We start from the raw sequence: 18,985 nt of genomic DNA, 5'->3' as shown, positions 1-18,985 counted from the left end.
GCCTTGCTCTATGTGAATGTGTCAGTTTTCTTACCTCAATTCCAGTAATAGCGGCAAAGTGACCCAAGTGCGATCCCGTTCACGCATCTTTAGCCAAACCTAAACACAATTGATCAAAATTGATTAACACCAAGCTTAGTTTATACGTTTGACTCCAGTATAATCACAAATAAACTTGGATTAGGTTCTATAACTATAGAGCTTTTCACAAGATTTCCAATCATATAAAGAACGTCCAAATCCAACATCGAGGTCAAAAGATATGATCTAAATACGAAACCCAAAATCTATGATCTAAGACAGGGTTGGCACCTCGACGCCTAATGTAGACTCATTTTGAGTCACAACACCCTCCTAAAGGGCCGCGACGCCACAGAAGTCAGAGACCTGCAATTTTCAGAAACCTAAACCGACCCCAGATCTTCCCCAAATCACATTTTAACCAATCTTACACCAAAATCGACTTCCATAACAACAATACACTCAATATATAACATCCTAACAGTCTCAAACTCCCAAGTTCAGAACCAAACCAAAAATCTCAAATTTTAGCAAGAACACCTCAAAAATATGAAAGACTAAGAATTTGTTTGCCTCTACTTGAGCTTTAATTCGAACTCTTGTGGCAAAGGTGACCTTGGAAGCTTCAATTCTTCCCCTTGTTGCTCAACTTCTCTTTAGAATTCTTAAAATTTCAAGAATTTGGTGCTAGGCCTAAGTGTTTAGTCTTGAAAGAGCTTGAAGAAGAACAAGTAAGGAGAGATAGAGAGAAAGGGACTGTAATGAACGTAATAGGCAACTGCAATCAAGCACTTAGCATTTTTTCTATCCTCTTGGTCAATTGACCAATATACCATTCCTTTCCATTTCTTCCTTAAAGTCCCATAATGGCACAATGGTCACTAGCCTTTAATTCCCACTAAATCCCAAATCATATCTATAATTCTCAATTTAATCCACTAATTTTCCAAACACAAATTTTAATGACCCAACTATTTCTTAGCCCTTAGACCATTAAAACTACTAGACATAGCTACTACTTTGAAGAGAACATACATAAGAAATATTCGTAACTTTATTAAAACTCCAAAGTAAATATTCGAAATACATAAATGTGCGGTATGGAATCCCATTGTTTTAAAATAAAACATAACTTTAAATTAAATGAAATTTTTTACAAAACTAAATGCAGAAAATACATAAAAACATAATTTAAAAGACTAAAAATAACATCGTCCTCGAATCGACACACAGCCCATCCATTCCATTCAGCCTCAACACACATGTCAAGCTTCCAAGAATCCTTCTGCCTCTGTATCTATTTTCTTGCATCACAATAAAAATAAAGGAGTGAGACTAATGCCAAGCAAGGAAAATCTACTAATCAATCATATAACATAAAACCTAAACATAAGACTATATCAAAACATATACTATAAAACATATATCACAATTCTGACCCATGTACATGGTAAACATTAGGGTTTGCTAACTAAGCAACAATGAGCCTCAAAATACATTGAGGTTGCTAGCTAAGAAACTATGAGCCCCTAACAACATAAAATCATATTCATCATAACATAAAATATTAGAACATAAACATATCATAACATATTGGAACATAAACATATCATAACATATAAGCTAATAAAAACTATCATATTTTCCTTACCAACACCGGGATATTTGAGAACAAAGACGGGACTTGGAATACTCATAAAACCAACAATAAGAATGGTGAGTATTTCTAAAGAAAAGTGATAAAAAGAATAGAACTAAACCACCAAGAAGAAACTTACCGAAAAGACACCTTAAGTTCAAAGAACTTAAATACCTAACTAAGAATTGAAACAACAAGTTAGGATCTGAATGAAAACTATAGAAAACTAAAGAATCATATAGAAATAAACTTAAGAATAAGAATACATTTGAATGTGCTAGAACCGATCTACACCTCAATATTGAAAGCACACTATATCTCACTTCCCCAAGTGTTTATAAAGCTTAAGATGATAAAGCTTTTATCCCAAACCCAAGTGTATCTCTCTATGGTAATACTAACACCTTAGAGGCTCTGATCAAATGCTTGAAGAATGAAGAAAATGGCTGAGCACTAGGTCCTATTTATAGAGTTTGAGGAGTGAAACTATCCTATTAAAAAAATACTTAAATCCTTAAATAAACACGATTATGACAAGTGTCATGGTCTTAATGGTTCTGGAAGGATCTAGAGTTTCTAGAACTTTCTTTTATTAAATCCTTAAATAAACATGATTATGACAAGTGTCATGCTCTTAATGGTTCTTGGAAGGTTCTAGAGTTTCTAGAACTTTCTTTTATTTAAAAATACTTAAATCCTTAAATAAACATGATTATGACAAGTGTCATGCTCTTAATGGTTCTGGAAGGTTCTAGAGTTTCTAGAACTTTCTTTTATTTAAAAATACTTAAATCCTTAAATAAACATGATTATGACAAGTGTCATGCTCTTAATGGTCCTGGAAGGTTCTAGATACTACTACAAAAAAGACTTTTTAGGACTAGCATTGCGAGTCCTAAAAAAGTTTTTAGGACTCGCGGGGCGTGAGTCCTCTATTTGAGAGCCTTAAAAACTGAGGTTTTTTAGGACTCGCATTGAGAGTCCTAAAAACTCCCGTTGAGTGCCTTTAAGTAAGTTTTTAGGACTCGCGAGTCCTAAAAAATCGGGTTGAGTGCCTAAAAGAATGTTTTTAGGACTCACAATGCGAGTCTTAAAAGATGATGTTGAGTGTCTTTAAATTAAGATTTTAGGACTCGCTTTGCATGCCCTTAAAAGTATTTTTTTTTTTTAAATGTAGCTACAATTTTCATTTTGATTTAAAAAAAATATATCTCTTTGAGAGTCCAAAATGTATTATATATGTTAGATTTCTAAAATTTTAGTTTTTAATAAATTAATATATATTTATTTTAGATTAAAAATTATGATTTCTAAAATTTTAGTTTTTAATAAATTAATATATATTTATTTTAGATTAAAAATTATGATTTAAATGAAAAGTCCAAATTTAAATACAAATCAAAATTCATAACAAACCACAACACACAACATACATTCAAAACTTGACAAGTTAGATTAGCAAGAATATGAACGATATTAATATTATAGTATCACAGTAATAGACAAACAACAACATGAAGACACAAATTTCATACATACCATAAACAAATTATAATTTGTTTATCTCCAAAACCTATAAACTAAACAGGTGGATTATGAAGCAGGGTTGTCTTAGCAACTACAAGTAAAGGTAAAACTTCAACATCTTCCAACAACTAATCAAGTAGACTAAAACTTCTATCACTTACATGTGAGAATATTGCACTGTCAAATAAAAAAAATAATTAAAATCAGAATGCCACAATAACATGAACCTTAAACTACAACCCCGAGCCAAGATTGCCAAAGAAACATTTTTTTCTTTTCACTCTCTCCTTCGTCTTCTCCATGCGTACTCTCTCTTTGTCAATCAACAAACCTGCGAAAAGAAAAAAAAAAGAATGAAACTGAACAGTTTTAATGATGTCATTTTCTTAACAAATATCAATGTATATTACAGTAAGTATATACCAATTTAGTTAATCTAATGTCACCATTATCACCTCAAACAAGTGGTTTGAATCTACCATCCCAGGCATTGGCATATACTCAAAATAAAAATATCACAATATCCTTTCAAATATATAATAGCCCTTGCCCATCGCAATTGCAAACTCAGTCACTCTGCCTCAAGTAGCAAACCCCAGTCAAACCATTGCAAAGAGAAAAAAAAAATTAATACCAGAAATGAACTCAAACAAACATATAAACTTTATACAAACCATTCAAGTTGTGATGGTCTCCACTCATACTAATTATTAATAGTGTATTATATTCTTCAAAACAGTGACACCTAGTTTCTAATTGGGTACATAATCATTTATTTTTTGAATAATGTATAACTAACTAAATCATATCTTTCCTCATTACAATATTGAAAATTGTTTAGAAGAAAATTTTAATAGATATGTTTAAAAATGTTTTAAAGGAGCTTGCTAAAAGTTAATATGCACAAATAAAGAACTTTGATTATTCTATCTAATTTCTACTTAAAAATTAATAAATAATAGTAAGATGAAGACATACCGAAAACATAATCTTTATTTACAAGTTAATAGATATGGTGCTTCTAATTTTATTCTAACAAGTATTTTATTAAACAGATTTTGTCCATATTTCTATATATTTTAGGATATAATCAAACCTTAATTTTAAAAATCCAATCAAACAAAAGGATATAATAATATAGGAATAAGCAACGACAAACAAGAAAACAAGGAGTCATTATTTTTTCATTCAAATACTTTAGAAGATTTATACATACACATAGAGAGGAAAACAAAATTAATAGGTGACTTCAAAAAGTTTTGTTGTAATTTTCTTCATTTTTGTTTTTGTTAAATCAAAATGGTGTAAAAAGAAAAAAAAAAGAATTGAATTGAAATGGCTAATTATGCTTGGCCATTTTCACATCAACAGAATAATGCCAAAAACTTTCCCCTTTCATACAAAAAAAAAATAGAGAATAGAACTAATGCAACAAAAAAACAGAAATATATATATACATATATATATATAGATACAACTTGATTCATAGAGAGAGAATGTTGAGAGAGTGAGCCAACTAGCCTAACAAGATTTCTATATATAACATAAAAACTGAATAAACTACACACAAAAAAATGAGGTCTATATTAAAGAATTCTTACAATCTCCTCTTTTTAATATCCCTGTCTTTTTCCTCATATCCCTTAGAACGTTACTTGTTTTATGTTGTGAAAGTTGTCCCCTTCCAGCTCATTTGAGAGACCTCCCTGCATCAGAGAGACATTGACATTAAATAAAAGTTTGCCAACTAACAGTTCATAAAATCCACATCAAACAAGGATGCCCAATCAACACCCACAGTTGAATAATTATAAAATTTTGGAGCAATAAAATACCAACTAATTATATGTAACTGTTTTGCTGGACTTAAAATACAAGACTAATCTATAGAATCACATCTTGTTAAACTTGTATCAATATAACCCAAACACACACAAAGTTACTACAACTTTATAAAATAAAAACAAAATTAAAGACATAGATAGACAACAAAAATAAGACTGGGTTTCGATGAGCTGAATACATAAACATACCCGGAGCACAATCTGACAGAGAAGAGAAGAATCAAGTATGATGCTCACTCAAGTACCCCAATTTAGCTGCTCTCTTACTCTTCGATCTAATACATGCACCCAGTAAAGATAATCAATAATTAACACATTCTCTTTTTCTTAAACTATGGTTGATAACATAATTGTCAAAATAAAAAAACAATCAAAACAAGAACATGCAGAATAGAACAAACAAGTAAAATACATTATCAAATAATTCACATAATAATTATATTTAATCTTCAACCACACACTTATCAACTAAGGAAAGTTATTATGAATCTATTTTGTTACACATTTTAGCAAACACATAGAAGACATTCAATTTAGCTGTAACATGGAACACAATAACACCTGAAAGGACCAAAACAGAACATGTATGAATAGCTAAAAATACATAACAACATCTTGAAGCAATAAATAATATGGACAAATGAGGAGACAATCATTCCAATGTCTAATGATGCTTCAGTTGCATATTGAGAAGACACCAAAATGATATGTAATGAGCTAAATTACATAGAAAATTAACTTAGGAATAACATGCAAACTTTTTAAGTGATGCAATTGGAAAAAAGTGGAAAGATCTTTGTAGAAGCATAATAGAATCACATGCCATTTGTTTGAGACTATAAGCAGAGAATTAGCATAGAAGGTTAGTCATAAAATATAATATATAAAGGAACATTATCGATGGGGTGTTTGTCCAGCATAGAGCTAGTTCCTAAGCACTTAATTAATAAACAAATGTTGTGTGCACATGATAACAAACAAAATCAATGCACATTGAGCATAGAAAATAATAAGAAAAAGAAAAAAAAAACTTTATGGTCTCAATGTTTGCATCTATTACTCTATTGATTGGTTCTTGTTTTGAGAAAATCTCCATCAGGAACAATGGGTGAACAACAAACCCAGTAATCGACCTGTAAAAATCCATTGCTTGCACTAGATAAGAAACACACACAAGCTAAATCTTAGAACAAAAAAATTAAGAATTCATGAGCCAATATATACATAGACACACATAAGAACATATAACAAACAAGATTTATAAACTATCAAAATAAAATATGACAGGTACAGATTGAAAAATACAAAACACAAAATCCAAAATACATTTAAAACATATGCACACTCATTAAATAACAAAAGGTACAGATAAGAAAAGGCAAATCCCAAGAAAAGGCTACCGTGTGCTATCCAACCAACCCCGTCCTTGCGCGATCGATCCCACCCTCTGAGACCCCCGCGACGTCGAGCCTAGCCAGTCCGGAGAACCCCACTCGTCGTCGAGCCCACCCTTTGAGCTCCCATCCGCTATCGAGCCCTTGAACCCCCAGCCGTCATCGAGCTCAGGCAGAGTGAGAGATGGGAGGACGAAGGAGTGAGAGAGCCGAGCCCCCTGCCTCTGCATCGAGCCCGCCGCCGTGATCCGACCACCAGCCACCCACCTCGCCGTGATCCATGCATGCCATCAAAGAGGGACAGAGGAGGCTAGTTGGGTTTGAGGAAAAGAACGAGAGAGAGTGAGATTGAGGTTGAGGGTTGATAGGGTTTAGTTATTATTATTATTGTTTGTTAAAAAAATATTTAGTTATTATTATAAGAATATATAAATACAAAGTATAATGGTATTAAGAAAAAATAATACAATAAAATATTAATGATATATTATTAGTTTTTATTTTCTAATTATATTTAAAAACTAACAACTTATAAATTTTTTTTAAAATTATTAAAACATTTAGCCATATATAAATAACTTACTTTCAGCCCAGTTGTTTTTAGGATTCGCAGCAAGTCCTAAAAGAGTATTAAGGACTCCCAAAGCAAGTCCTTAAAATTTTTAAGTAAAACACTCATTTTTTAGCCGAGATTTTTTTAGGACTCGCATATTTTTTTAGGACACTCATTGCGAGTCCTAAATTGTGTTTTTTCGGGACTCTCAATGAGTGTCTTAAAAACTCCATAAATATTTTTAAGGACTTGTATTTATGTGTGTGTCATAAAAAAGTGTCATGTAAAGGGTATTTTGTAGCAGTAGAGCTTCTAGATACTTCTATTATTGAATTATCCATTTAAAATGCTTAAATCCTCAAATAAACAAGATTGTGACAAGTGTCATGCTCTTAACATTCTATCTAAACCTTAGATTATAAGTAAAATATTTCTATGACCAAAAATATTAATTAAACCTTATGTTATAATTAATATTTCTAAACTATAGGTTAAACTTATAAAATCCATAACTATTGCTATGAGTGTCCTACTAAGTCCCGGTTTGAACCAAAATCCACGAAATCTAAAATGCTACAACCTATTACAACGATCTAGCTAGCTAAGTAAACATTCTGAGACTCTACACAAATATTTTCCCCAATTTACTTTATTTACTAATAATTCCCAAACTACACAGAATTCTCAAAATACCCCTAGGTTTGACTCGAGCTGGGCATTTATCCATGCTTTGACTTTTTTGCTTAACCGCTCGAACAGATCAACTAATGCTGAAAATCACAAATATATCTACATAATAATGTGGTCTCAAGCACACAGCACATAATGATTACAAATATACCATCAACTGGTCAAAATTAGGAAAATGGTTCTTTCTAACAAAGGCGGGTCTTTAAACATATTTAATCCATATAATCATGCATACTCAATCATATAATCATATAAATCAATTAATTAACATAATTATCTCATGTGCTCTCCCAACACGCTAATCAAAGCAATAATCATATTAGGAGTTTTGTGACGCTACATATATGGTTACATTTGGAATGTGTGATTGGTTTAAAAAATAAAAGAGAAAATATAGAAAAATGAATGAATTGATCATTTATCAATACTAAATTAAGAAAAAACAAGTTAGATATAAAGTTATACTTTTTCTTTCAAATTTTTCAAAGAAATTGAGATATTCTATACTAAAAGATTATCTAGGATGTTGGATTAAGTTTTTCAATATTTCTACCCACTTAACATCTTGGCACTATACTCATCTTGGTAGCTTTGTTTACATAATTACATAATACAAGTGTTTTTTTTTTAATAAAGTTTAGATATCACGTTTTTTTATTTAAAAGAATATACGAAAGATATACAAATATATTTTCATGAAAAAAAATACAAAATAAAATTTGGATTTCACTGCTGAATAGTTGCTTTCATGAAATGATATCATAAAAGTTTTTAAAGTTGCGGACCAGTTTGGCATTAAAATTGGACACTTTGGAACGAGGAGATAGGAAAAGGTTGAGTCATTCTCACAAACCAATTAAAAAACTTGACAAAAATGAGATCCTTTAAGTCCACTATCCAACGATATATGAGAAAATAACACTCTGATTCATTTTTCTTTTATAATTTTAATTTAAAAAATAACGTGTAAAACTTTATTATAAAAAATAACGTTTTTATACCGTTTTTTTTAGAAACTTTGAAAACTCTTTCACTCTTCAAGTAAGTTGTCATATTCCGACCACCATTCTGCTACACACGCCGAATGGGAGAGAAGACACTATGTCGACGATCTCACTATCCAAACATTGCTGTCATCCGATGCTAGAAAAGACTACACGCGTGGATTAAAGTCGTCCGAGGTACGATTTTGACTGTATTTTCCGGCCAACTCTAACCACCTCGAGTCTTGAGGGTGGTACCATTGGAATGAGCTCTTCAAGAGGAACACAACCCAACCATTCACTCCAGCTATTTGTCGGCTTTTTTCCGGCGAGTTTGTGGGTATTCCGCGACTTTAGAAGCTTTTTTTGGCCACATCGATGGTTGTTTGGGTTCAAGAGTGGTACCATCGCGACCTACTCTTAAAGGTGACCATTTTGGTATATGACAAGCATGTGTTTCTTGACGTCGCCGAAGAAGATGATGGGGTGGGGTAATTTTTTGTTGTGTTTGAAAAGTAACGTTTAAGTTTATTTTTCAGCTTTGTTTGTAAAAAAAAAAATAGAAATATTTCTTAATAATTTTAATAAATAATTTTTGTGTTATATTTAAAAAGTAATTATGTAATCGCTTTTTAATTTGATCAAACAAAAATTAATAATAAAATACCAGAATGTGTATTTATTATTATAATTCGAAAATAACTTTTATTTCTTTTTTGGTTGGTTAATAAAAAAACAATATTACTCCCATGTAAATTACAATAGTGACTAAAAAGTGAATTAAAACTTTTCATTAAAAAAAAAGTTGTATAGTATACTAAAAGTAGCTTTTAATAATAAGCTATATAATAATTTATTATACTTTATTGTAACTTATTAGTTTCTAAAAAATGACTAATCGACAACGTAAAAGTATCTTAATAATAATAAGACACCATAATATAACATAAAAATTACTAATCAGTATCTTAAGATAAAAAAGTTTCAACAAATAAATTTTGGAGGTAACCATAATGTATTTAAAATAATATGCTCTAAAAATAAATTTTTTTATGAAAAAGTAATCAATTGGTAACTTATTAACATTTTAAGTAACCAAAATGTTACTTTTTAAACCCAGAAAACAGGAAAAACGAGATTTCTGGAATGTTTCAAATTCAAGTATATTATTTTTAGAATCTGATATTTTTTGATGATGTGACAATACATTTTTGTAAATAAAATTTTGTAGGTAATTTTTGTAATTATTTTATATTATAGGTATATTATTGTAAAGATCCCAATATATATATATATTATATATGTAGTGGTGCGAAATATATTTTTATATAAATATATATTTAGCACAATTCTTCTATAAGGGTTTCACTTTAAGCCCTACCGGTAGGACTCTCAGTGTTTCTCGACCCATGAACAATTTTCGGCGCGACTTTTTTTTATGACAGTGTATATTGTAGCTATTTAGAGCATCCTGTAAATTTTCAGAAAATTCTGAATAGTTTACAGTACTGAAAACTAGGTTCAAACATGTTATTTTCCACGCGTATAAAAAAAATTAGTCACGCGTGCGACAACACATTTGAACCTAGTTTTCGGTACTGTAACATATTCAGAATTTTCTGAAAATTTGCAGGATGCTCTAAATAGCTACAATATACACAGTCATAAAAATAAATCGCGTCGAAAACTGTTCACGGATTGAGAACACTGAGAGATCTACCGGTAGACTAAAAATGAAACCCCTATACAAGAATTCCCCTATATATTAATATATATATATATATATATGAGTTAGAAAAAGTTGAAAAGCACGAGTTTGGTGGGAGAAAAGGAATATTACAATTCATATATCACTTTCTCATGTAAATTGCTTATTGATGAATCAAATTTTGTTTTGTGACTATATAACATGTACCATAGTTGAAAAGACATTGTCCAGAAAGTGAAATAAAGTAGTTGATGGATGTCTTTGGTAGGTTAGAGTTATGCAAAAAAAATTTCAACTCGCCCAAACCAACTTGAAAAAACCAACAAAAAATGCAACTCGAATAACCCGACCTTCATTTCAAACCGCTCAATTATTATATTGGACAGGTTGAAACTTTTGGCAACCTGCCCAATGTAATCCGACCCGCCCAATTAAGGATTTGTCTACTTTTTGTTAATGTTATATTTATTTAATTATTAATTATACATATATAAAACTAAATTCAAATTATATATATTTTTTAAAACCGTATATTTTAAAGAAACACTTATTTTAATTACAAATACAAACTAAAAATAGAGAAAATAAAAAAATTAGTGAAAAATGATTTTTTTATATATTTTTTAAAAAAAAATATTTCGGCGGTTTGGGCGGGTTATCTACCTAGTTACCTGTTAGTTTAAGTCCTTGCTTCGTTTATGTGGTTATGTTTGTTAAGTTGTTCTTACTAAGCGTTTCACTTACCTAGTTGTTTCGTGTTGTTGGTAAGCTCAAAGGCGAAGTGGATCAATGAGCGTTGGAGTTTATCTGAGAGGATGTACATGTGGACCGACCTTTTGGGAATTTATGTTTTGGGGACTAGAACCCATATGATAACTAAGAAATTATTGGGTTTGTTGAATGTTTTAAAATTATGACACTGTAATTTACTTTTAAGTATGCGCATACTCCCTAACTCTTGCTTGTTTTAAAAAAAAAAAAATTATATTGATTTTCGGTTACCTTATTTTTAGAAAATGGTTATGTTTTTCCCCAAATTATGTTAAGAGATTTTACAGGACGTTATAGTTTGTATCAGAGCACCGGGCTAAACCAGTTCTATAGACAAACCCACATGTACATTCGCAAAGATAGACCGACACTCACTGTAAGTAACGTCTTAAGATTCGTTCATGTGATTTCTATGTGCTTACCTGCTTGAATTCTATAAATTGTAGGTTACATGGCTGAGCAACTCGATGTAGATAACCCCGTCATAGAGGACCCACCTATAGTATATACCTTGGGGAAAAAACTTTGATTCTATCAGGGATTCCAAGTCCCCAAGATGTAAGTTTGGGCTAGTTTGTATGACAAGCTGGTAACAACCAAATCAAAGGACTTGAATAATACAACCAGTTAGAATACTAACCACTCAGAATTGAGATTGAATTGACCTATGGTCAACTTTATGATATGATTGCATTGGATAATAACGATACATTTACTTATCCATCTAAAGTCAATTATCAGTCCAGTCTGATGTAACAAATACATCCAATCTTATCTACTTTGCAAATGTTCAAGAAAGAACATAACACTACAATGTGTGAGTATATCATATTGTAGATTGGCAAGTCAGTGTAAATTATGTGCACTGACTGATCTTAGGACTAACTTATTTTGAACATATAATCATATTTATATTCCACTATGATTACGTCACTATAAATATGATTATTTATATACTCGGGATATAATAGAAGTTTATATTAAACAAATAATCATGAAAATAAAACATGTGAGCAAAGCGATTGACCAAGTCAAATATTATTTCTATTATTTTATTGATAATAAAATGAGATACAAATAAATTGGGTTTTAATTAGGGCATAAAACCCCAACAAACTCCCACTTGCACTAATTGAAACTAATGCCTTAAGTCTATTAATCCCATCTCCTTGATATGCTTATCAAATGTCGCTTCTGGCAGTGTCTTTGTAAACGAATCTGTAAGATTGTCTTCAGATGCAATCTTCATCATCTTCACATCTCCCCTGGCCATATATTCTCGAATTATGTGATACTTCCTTTTTATATGTTTACTCCTCTTGTGACTTCGAGGTTCTTTCGAGTTGGATATCGCTCACGTGTTATCACAGAACAACACAAGCAGTTTATCCATATCTTGAATAACACCAAGGTCTAAATAAAACTTCTTTGGCCAGACTATTTCTTTAGCTGCTTCAGTTGCAGCTATGTACTCAACCTCCATGATGGAATCTGAGATTGCAGACTACTTTACGCTTCTCCATATCACAGCTCCACCCCAAGAGTAAACACCATTCCAAAAGTAGACTTCCTATCATTGACATCTTTCTGGAAATTTGAATCGATGTAGCCTACAGGGTTCAAAACACCACCCTTGTAAACTAACATATAATCCCTAGTCTGTCTTAAATACTTCAAGATATGTTTAACTGCTATCCAATGTTCCGGTCCTGGGTTTGACTGATACATGCTCACTACTCCCACTACATAGTAGATATCTGGTCTAGTACACAACATAGCATACATCAGACTTCCAATTGCAGATGCGTAAGGAACTTTTATTATTACATCTTCTTTAGGAGTCTGGGGGGATTGCTTCTTTGAAAGATGAATTTCATGGCGGGACGGTAGACATCCTTTCTTGGAATTCGTCATTGAGAAACGTTCAAGCACTTTATCAATGTAAGCTGTTTGAGATAGAGCTAAGAGTTTGTTCTTCCTATCCTTAATGATCTGGATACCTAGAACATAACTCGCTTCACCCAAATCCTTCATCTTGAATTGAGTGCTCAACCAATTCTTCACATCTGATAATTTCTTAACATTGTTTCCAATGAGTAAGATATTATCTAGATAAAGAACTAAGAATACCACTATTTGATTTTCCCTTAGTTGGCAAACACAAAGCTCATCAATATTTTGTTCAAAGCTATAGGTTTTGACTATCTCATCAAACCTAAGATTCCTATAACGAGAAGCTTGCTTGAGTCCATAAATGGACCTATTCAACTTGCAAAGTTTTCATTTTTGTCTAGCTACTTTATATCCTTCTGGTTGATCCATATAAATAACTTTGTCAAGCTTCCCGTTAAGAAAAGTTGTCTTGACATCCATTTTCCAGATCTCATAGCCGAGATCGACTGTTATGGATAGGAGGATGCAAATGGACTTAAGCATGGCTATCGGACTAAAAATTTCCTCATAGTCCACACCATCTCTTTGGTTATAACCATTTGCCACTAATCGAGCTTTATAAGTTTTTAATTTATTTATTGTTCAATTTTGATCATAATTTAGTTCGTTTGTATGTTAATCCATGCCCATCTGAGTTCATTGTAGCATACTGGAGGAGTCAGATCATTGTGTTTGATTTAAATTAGGTTATATTTTTGTTGTTGTTTATCTTCTTTGAGTCTCGTTAATGACGATGTAGACAGATTTTTTTTTCTTTCAAATCACGACTTATTGTTGTCGATCACAACTGAATTGATATGTTGCTCCTTTTAAACATAAAACTTTCTTTCTACTATTTGGTTGCTGAGAGATGTGTTTAAAATGAAAGGAAAATTTTATTCACTGTTGTTGTGATATTTTAGGGAATCACATATTTTGGATACCCTTTTGGTTAATATCAATATTATAGTTGGTAACTAACACTCTTGATATTGGAGTCTCATAACTTAAATCATACCAATATATAATTTGACTCTGATTCTAGTAGTGTTACCATGCCAATGCATGATTTGATTTTGATTATAGCTTTATAGAACTAGTAGTAGCCATTTTCATGGCTCATATTCTAAGGGATATTTTTTAAGAGCTTTGCTTTCCTTTTAGTCATTACAGAGATAGCAAAATTAAGAAAGTTTAATTTTGACCATCTTCCAACTCAACAAACAGCTCATGTTTAATCCTAATGTACCAACTTTTTTTAAATTTGAATACCCTTTTGGGAGATAGAAAGTGGGTCAGTCTTGTTTGAGGTAAATAGTGCATACTCTAAAATATGATTATAAGGCATACTATATGAATCTCAATGGTATATGTATATGTTAAGTAAAGTAATGTAACTTACCATAGTTGTCATAGTTTGTAATGATCTCCAAAACTAGATCATAAACATTGGCATAGATAAAAGTGGATCCTGGGAGGGTTTTAGTTAGTTCAGTAAGCAAATCTTTCAACCTGCCATTATATTGTATAGCTAACTTATTAGGCAATTCAACACACTGGTCTTTTTTTATTTGATTTATTAGGCAATTAATGTTTTGTTTGGATAGTTTACGCTATACTTACTGATATACTTACTGATTTATTATTGTGTATATATATATGTTGAAGTTTATGGTGTCACTAATACACACATTATGCTTTTATTCTTGCTATAATATGCAATATTGTAAGTCTAAACTTACAATAATAACTTCGTGTGAAAAGCAACCAAATCTAGATTTCACAAGAAAGCTTTCAGAGATGAATCACAAAACAAAAAAATTGGCTTTTCTAAATAAATACAAAAGAGAGAAACAGAAACGTGGATTGGCATGGAAACAGAGAAATAATTTTGATGTGCCATTATAATATTTAAATGATTTTATTTTCTATAATTTAATTTTCTTTGTTAATATTTTATAAAATTTAGAAGAGTTTGAATATCTTACATATTCATCCATAATGAAGTAGGTTATGAGATTTTTGTGTACTGCAGTGATAACAGAAGGTTGAGAATTTGTGTGTCTTAATGAAGTAGATTCTGAGAAATTTGTGTGTTGTGGTGACATAAGGTTAAAAATTTGTGTGTTTTTTTATTGTTTTAATTGATATTGACATATGGTTAGGTCAATAAAATAGTGGAAATGATGCCCGATGTTTTATCGATCTAGTTATTATTTTGATATATTTTATAATGTGGATGTAATGTAGGTTAAATCAAACTATAAGTATGTCTACCCAAGATGTTACCGAGTCTAATTGTGTGGATGATGTTGATTTTGTTCCTTCAACAAATATACAAGAAGTGCAATCTCTTGATAATAGAAGTGATGGAAATGAGAGTAGAGGTATAAAAAGAAAGAAAACATCTCCTGCATGGGATCATTTTACATTGCAAAAGATTGATGGTAAAATAAAAGCAGTTTGCAATCACTGTGGGAGGAAATTAGTGGGAGAGAGTAGTAAGGGGACTAAACACTTACTTCTTCACATGGAAAGATGTCCAGTAAGATAGAAACAACTTTCCAAGAATCCTAATGCAAGCCCCTCAGTTACCTTCAATCTTGATCTTGAACTAGGAAGAAAATAGTTGGCTGAAATGATCATTCTACATGAGTACCCTTTGTCGATGGTAGATCATAGTGGTTTTATAGACTATTCGAATACTATTTCACCTATGTTTCAAATGGTGTCAAAGAATACAATTAGGTCTGACATTTTGAAAATATATAAGATTGAGAAGGAAAAATTTAGAGAAGTTTTGGAGAAAAATAAAAGTAGAATAGCCTTAACCACTGATATGTGGACTGCCAATCATCAAAAGAGGGGATATATGACTGTGACATCTCACTTTATTGATGACTCATGGAAGTTGCATAGTCAGATTATAAGCTTTAAATATGTGTCATGCCCACATGATGCTCCAACACTTACAGAAACTCTAAGTTCTTGCATGTCTGAATGGAATATTGAACACAAGATTAGTACAATGACGGTAGGTAATTGTACTACGAACGATGCAATGATTCCACTTTTGAATGAACAATTTGATTCTAAGTGTTTCCTTTTAAATGGAAAGTTACTCCATATGTGTTGTTGTGCGCATATTTTGAATCTAATTGTTAGGGATGGCTTGTCTGTTATTGGTGACAGCATTGACAAGATTCAAGATAGTGTTGCTTATTGGTCGGGCACACCAAAGAGGTATGAAAAATTTGAGGACACAGCTCGTCTTCTCGGAGTGACATGTACTAAAAAGTTGTCACTTGATTGTGTGACAAGGTGGAATTCAACGTACTTGATGCTCAAAACAGCTTTATTTTACAAGAAAGTGTTTGAACAATCAAAGCTACGTGATCCAAAGTATAAATGTCTACCATCAGAAAATGATTGGATTAGAGCTCAGAAATTATGTGACAAGTTGGAAGTGGTTTATGAGGTGACAAAGCTATTTTCTGGAACTAAGTATCCTATGCTAATCTTTTTTTCCCAATGTTATGTAAAATTAAGATGAAAATTGAAGCATGGATGACATCAGATGAGTTTTTTATTAAGAATATGGCAACTCAAATGATGTCTAAGTTTCAAAAGTATTGGGAAGAGATTCATGGACTTATGACTGTTGCAGTTGTTTTGGATCCAAGGTACAAATTTATGTTGATCGAATATTTTTTTCCTAAGCTTTATGGAAATGATTTATTCGAGATTGAAATTGAGAAGGCCTGCAAGATTTGTTATGATCTATTAAAATAGTATAAGTCTAAATGTCCTGATTTGCGCGAAAGAAGTCAGCAATTGGATAATGCATCAGCATCTTTTTCAACACAGGATGATCTATCTAATTATGATACATATGTTATAGTTGCATCTGGTGCAGAGAGTGTGAAGTCAAAGTTAGATGCCTATTTGGATGAGAAAGTGTTACCTAGGACTGGTGAATTCTTTGATATATGCAATTATTGGAAGGTAATAGGATTTAAATATCCCATGTTGAACAAGATTGCCAGAGACATATTTGTTGTGTCTATTAGCACTGTTGCTTCAGAGTCTGCATTTAGCACTGGTAGTAGACATGTGGGTTCACATCTACATTGGAGGCATTGGTCTGTACTCAAAGTTGGTTGGTGAAAGACAAACAAGGTATTTATACTTATCTTTTGTTTTATATATATAACCATTTTTTTTTTAATATTTTGATAGTTAATGTTTGGTTTTTTTTTTTTTTTGCAGGAGCGACTAAACTAGTCACTATTAATGATGAAGATAATGAGGTAGATCCAACTATGGTAATTATTTTAATTTTTAAAATAAATCAAATAAATTATTAATACTTTTGTTTATTTTCTTTGCAGGACCCATACATAATAGATCTTGAAGATTAGGGTAGTATATGAAAGTTTTATAATTGATTTAATGTAGCTAATATACTTCATTATTAGTATATATTGGTGAATTCTTAATATAATTAATGATATAATGATATGTTGGTTTATATGGATGTTTTATAATTCATTGCATTGATATAATAACTTGTGTCAATAATGATATGGAATTTAGAAATTTAAAACTTTGTGTTTTTTTTTTTTTGAAAAATTTTCATTTATACTTTAGGAATTTTTAATAGTATTATGATGTGATTATATAATAATAAAAAAAATCCTTGTCGAATCAGATCCGATCCGATCCGCTCCAAATACCTATCGAATCGGGTCAGGTCGGGAGTCTATTTGGGTCGGGTCAGATCACTACCAGGGCGGATTAGATCTGCCCCATTTACATCCCTATCCGCAACACCATTTTGTTGCGAAGTACCCGGGGCAGTAAGTTGAGATAAAATCCCAAGTTTAGTTAGATAATCTTGGAATTACATATTCAAATATTCTCCGCCCCTATTAGATCGCAAGATCTTTCACGTTTTACCTAATTAGTTTTGAGCCATAGCTAGGAATTCCTGAAACTTTGAAAATGTTTCTGATTTCCCATGCATTAGGTAAAGACATGAGTATCTAGAGTACTCGTAAATGAAAGTAATGAAATACTCAAAACCAACCCTAGCTTTCACATCCAAAGGTCCACAAACATCAAAATGCCATTTGCAGAGAATGGATGCTTGGTCATTTTTCCTTCTAGACGTGATTAACAGACAGGTAATTCACCTAAGGAGAGTTCCCTCAAAGGCCCGTCCTTTGTAATTCTTTCAATCCTATCATAGCCAATGTGACCTAGTCTCAAATGCCATAAATACGTCATGTTATCGTTATCAGTCTTTTGACGTTTATCGGTCCTAGGATTAGCTACTTTGAATAATTCATTATTAAATGCGAGGAGTTCGCCAGGTCGCAAAATATAAAAGCCCGTTTTCTAAACATGCAATACACAATCATGATCCATTGAAAGAAATAGATATATTCGAACTTGTAAAAGTCATAACAAATAGTTCTGATTGCAACATGGAAATTGAAATTAAATTTGTACCAAAATACAGAATATAAAATACATCATTTAAAATTAAATATTTATTTCTGAACGTGAAGCGAGCTCTTCCTCTAGGTTGGACCGTAACGAACGCTTCGTTCCTAACTCTAAGCTTTAAGCCCCCTTCGTCCACCTCCTCCCATGATTCAAGAAGTTGTAAAGAATTATAAACATGGTTAGGAGATCCAGAATCGATAATCCAAACAAATTTATCATTCTCTAAAACATATGTTTCTAAGATAAAGGAAAAATACTATTTTGGACCTTGTGTTTTTTTCGAATACGCAATCGGCTCCTGTGTTTTGTTAAATGACAATTCGGACCCTGTGTTTTAAAAAATGGATCAAAATAGTACCCTAAACCTAATTTTGGTCAAAATATTTTCAATTATATGATCAATTCTAGGGTC

General features: G+C 31.5%; 1 protein-coding gene and 1 long non-coding RNA gene across 4 annotated transcripts; one reads left to right on the top strand and one right to left on the bottom strand.

The window, feature by feature from the left end:
- Nucleotides 1-3,175: 3,175 nt before the first annotated feature.
- On the bottom strand, nt 3,176-6,816 carry LOC133782265 (uncharacterized). 3 transcript variants are annotated; one of them, XR_009870446.1, is made up of 4 exons: nt 6,432-6,816; nt 5,221-5,306; nt 3,643-4,893; nt 3,176-3,518 (listed from the first exon to the last, which is right to left on the bottom strand). It is a non-coding gene; the product is annotated as an uncharacterized LOC133782265 (long non-coding RNA). The 3 variants fall into 3 exon arrangements; XR_009870445.1 differs by having other exon boundaries at nt 4,789-4,893; XR_009870444.1 differs by having other exon boundaries at nt 3,176-4,893.
- An 8,914-nt stretch (nt 6,817-15,730) lies between these two features.
- LOC133785199 (zinc finger BED domain-containing protein RICESLEEPER 2-like) lies at nt 15,731-17,483 on the top strand. The gene is made up of 5 exons (XM_062224453.1): nt 15,731-16,540; nt 16,612-16,745; nt 16,887-17,221; nt 17,332-17,387; nt 17,454-17,483. Exons 1-5 carry the CDS (start codon nt 15,731-15,733, stop codon nt 17,481-17,483), a joined length of 1,365 nt encoding a protein of 454 aa, XP_062080437.1.
- Nucleotides 17,484-18,985: the final 1,502 nt, after the last annotated feature.

Source organism: Humulus lupulus, chromosome 6, assembly GCF_963169125.1.
Source record: "Humulus lupulus chromosome 6, drHumLupu1.1, whole genome shotgun sequence".
Lineage (NCBI taxonomy): Eukaryota > Viridiplantae > Streptophyta > Magnoliopsida > Rosales > Cannabaceae > Humulus > Humulus lupulus.
Note: the sequence above shows the minus strand (reverse complement) of the source record. Positions and strands in the feature narration are given on the sequence as shown.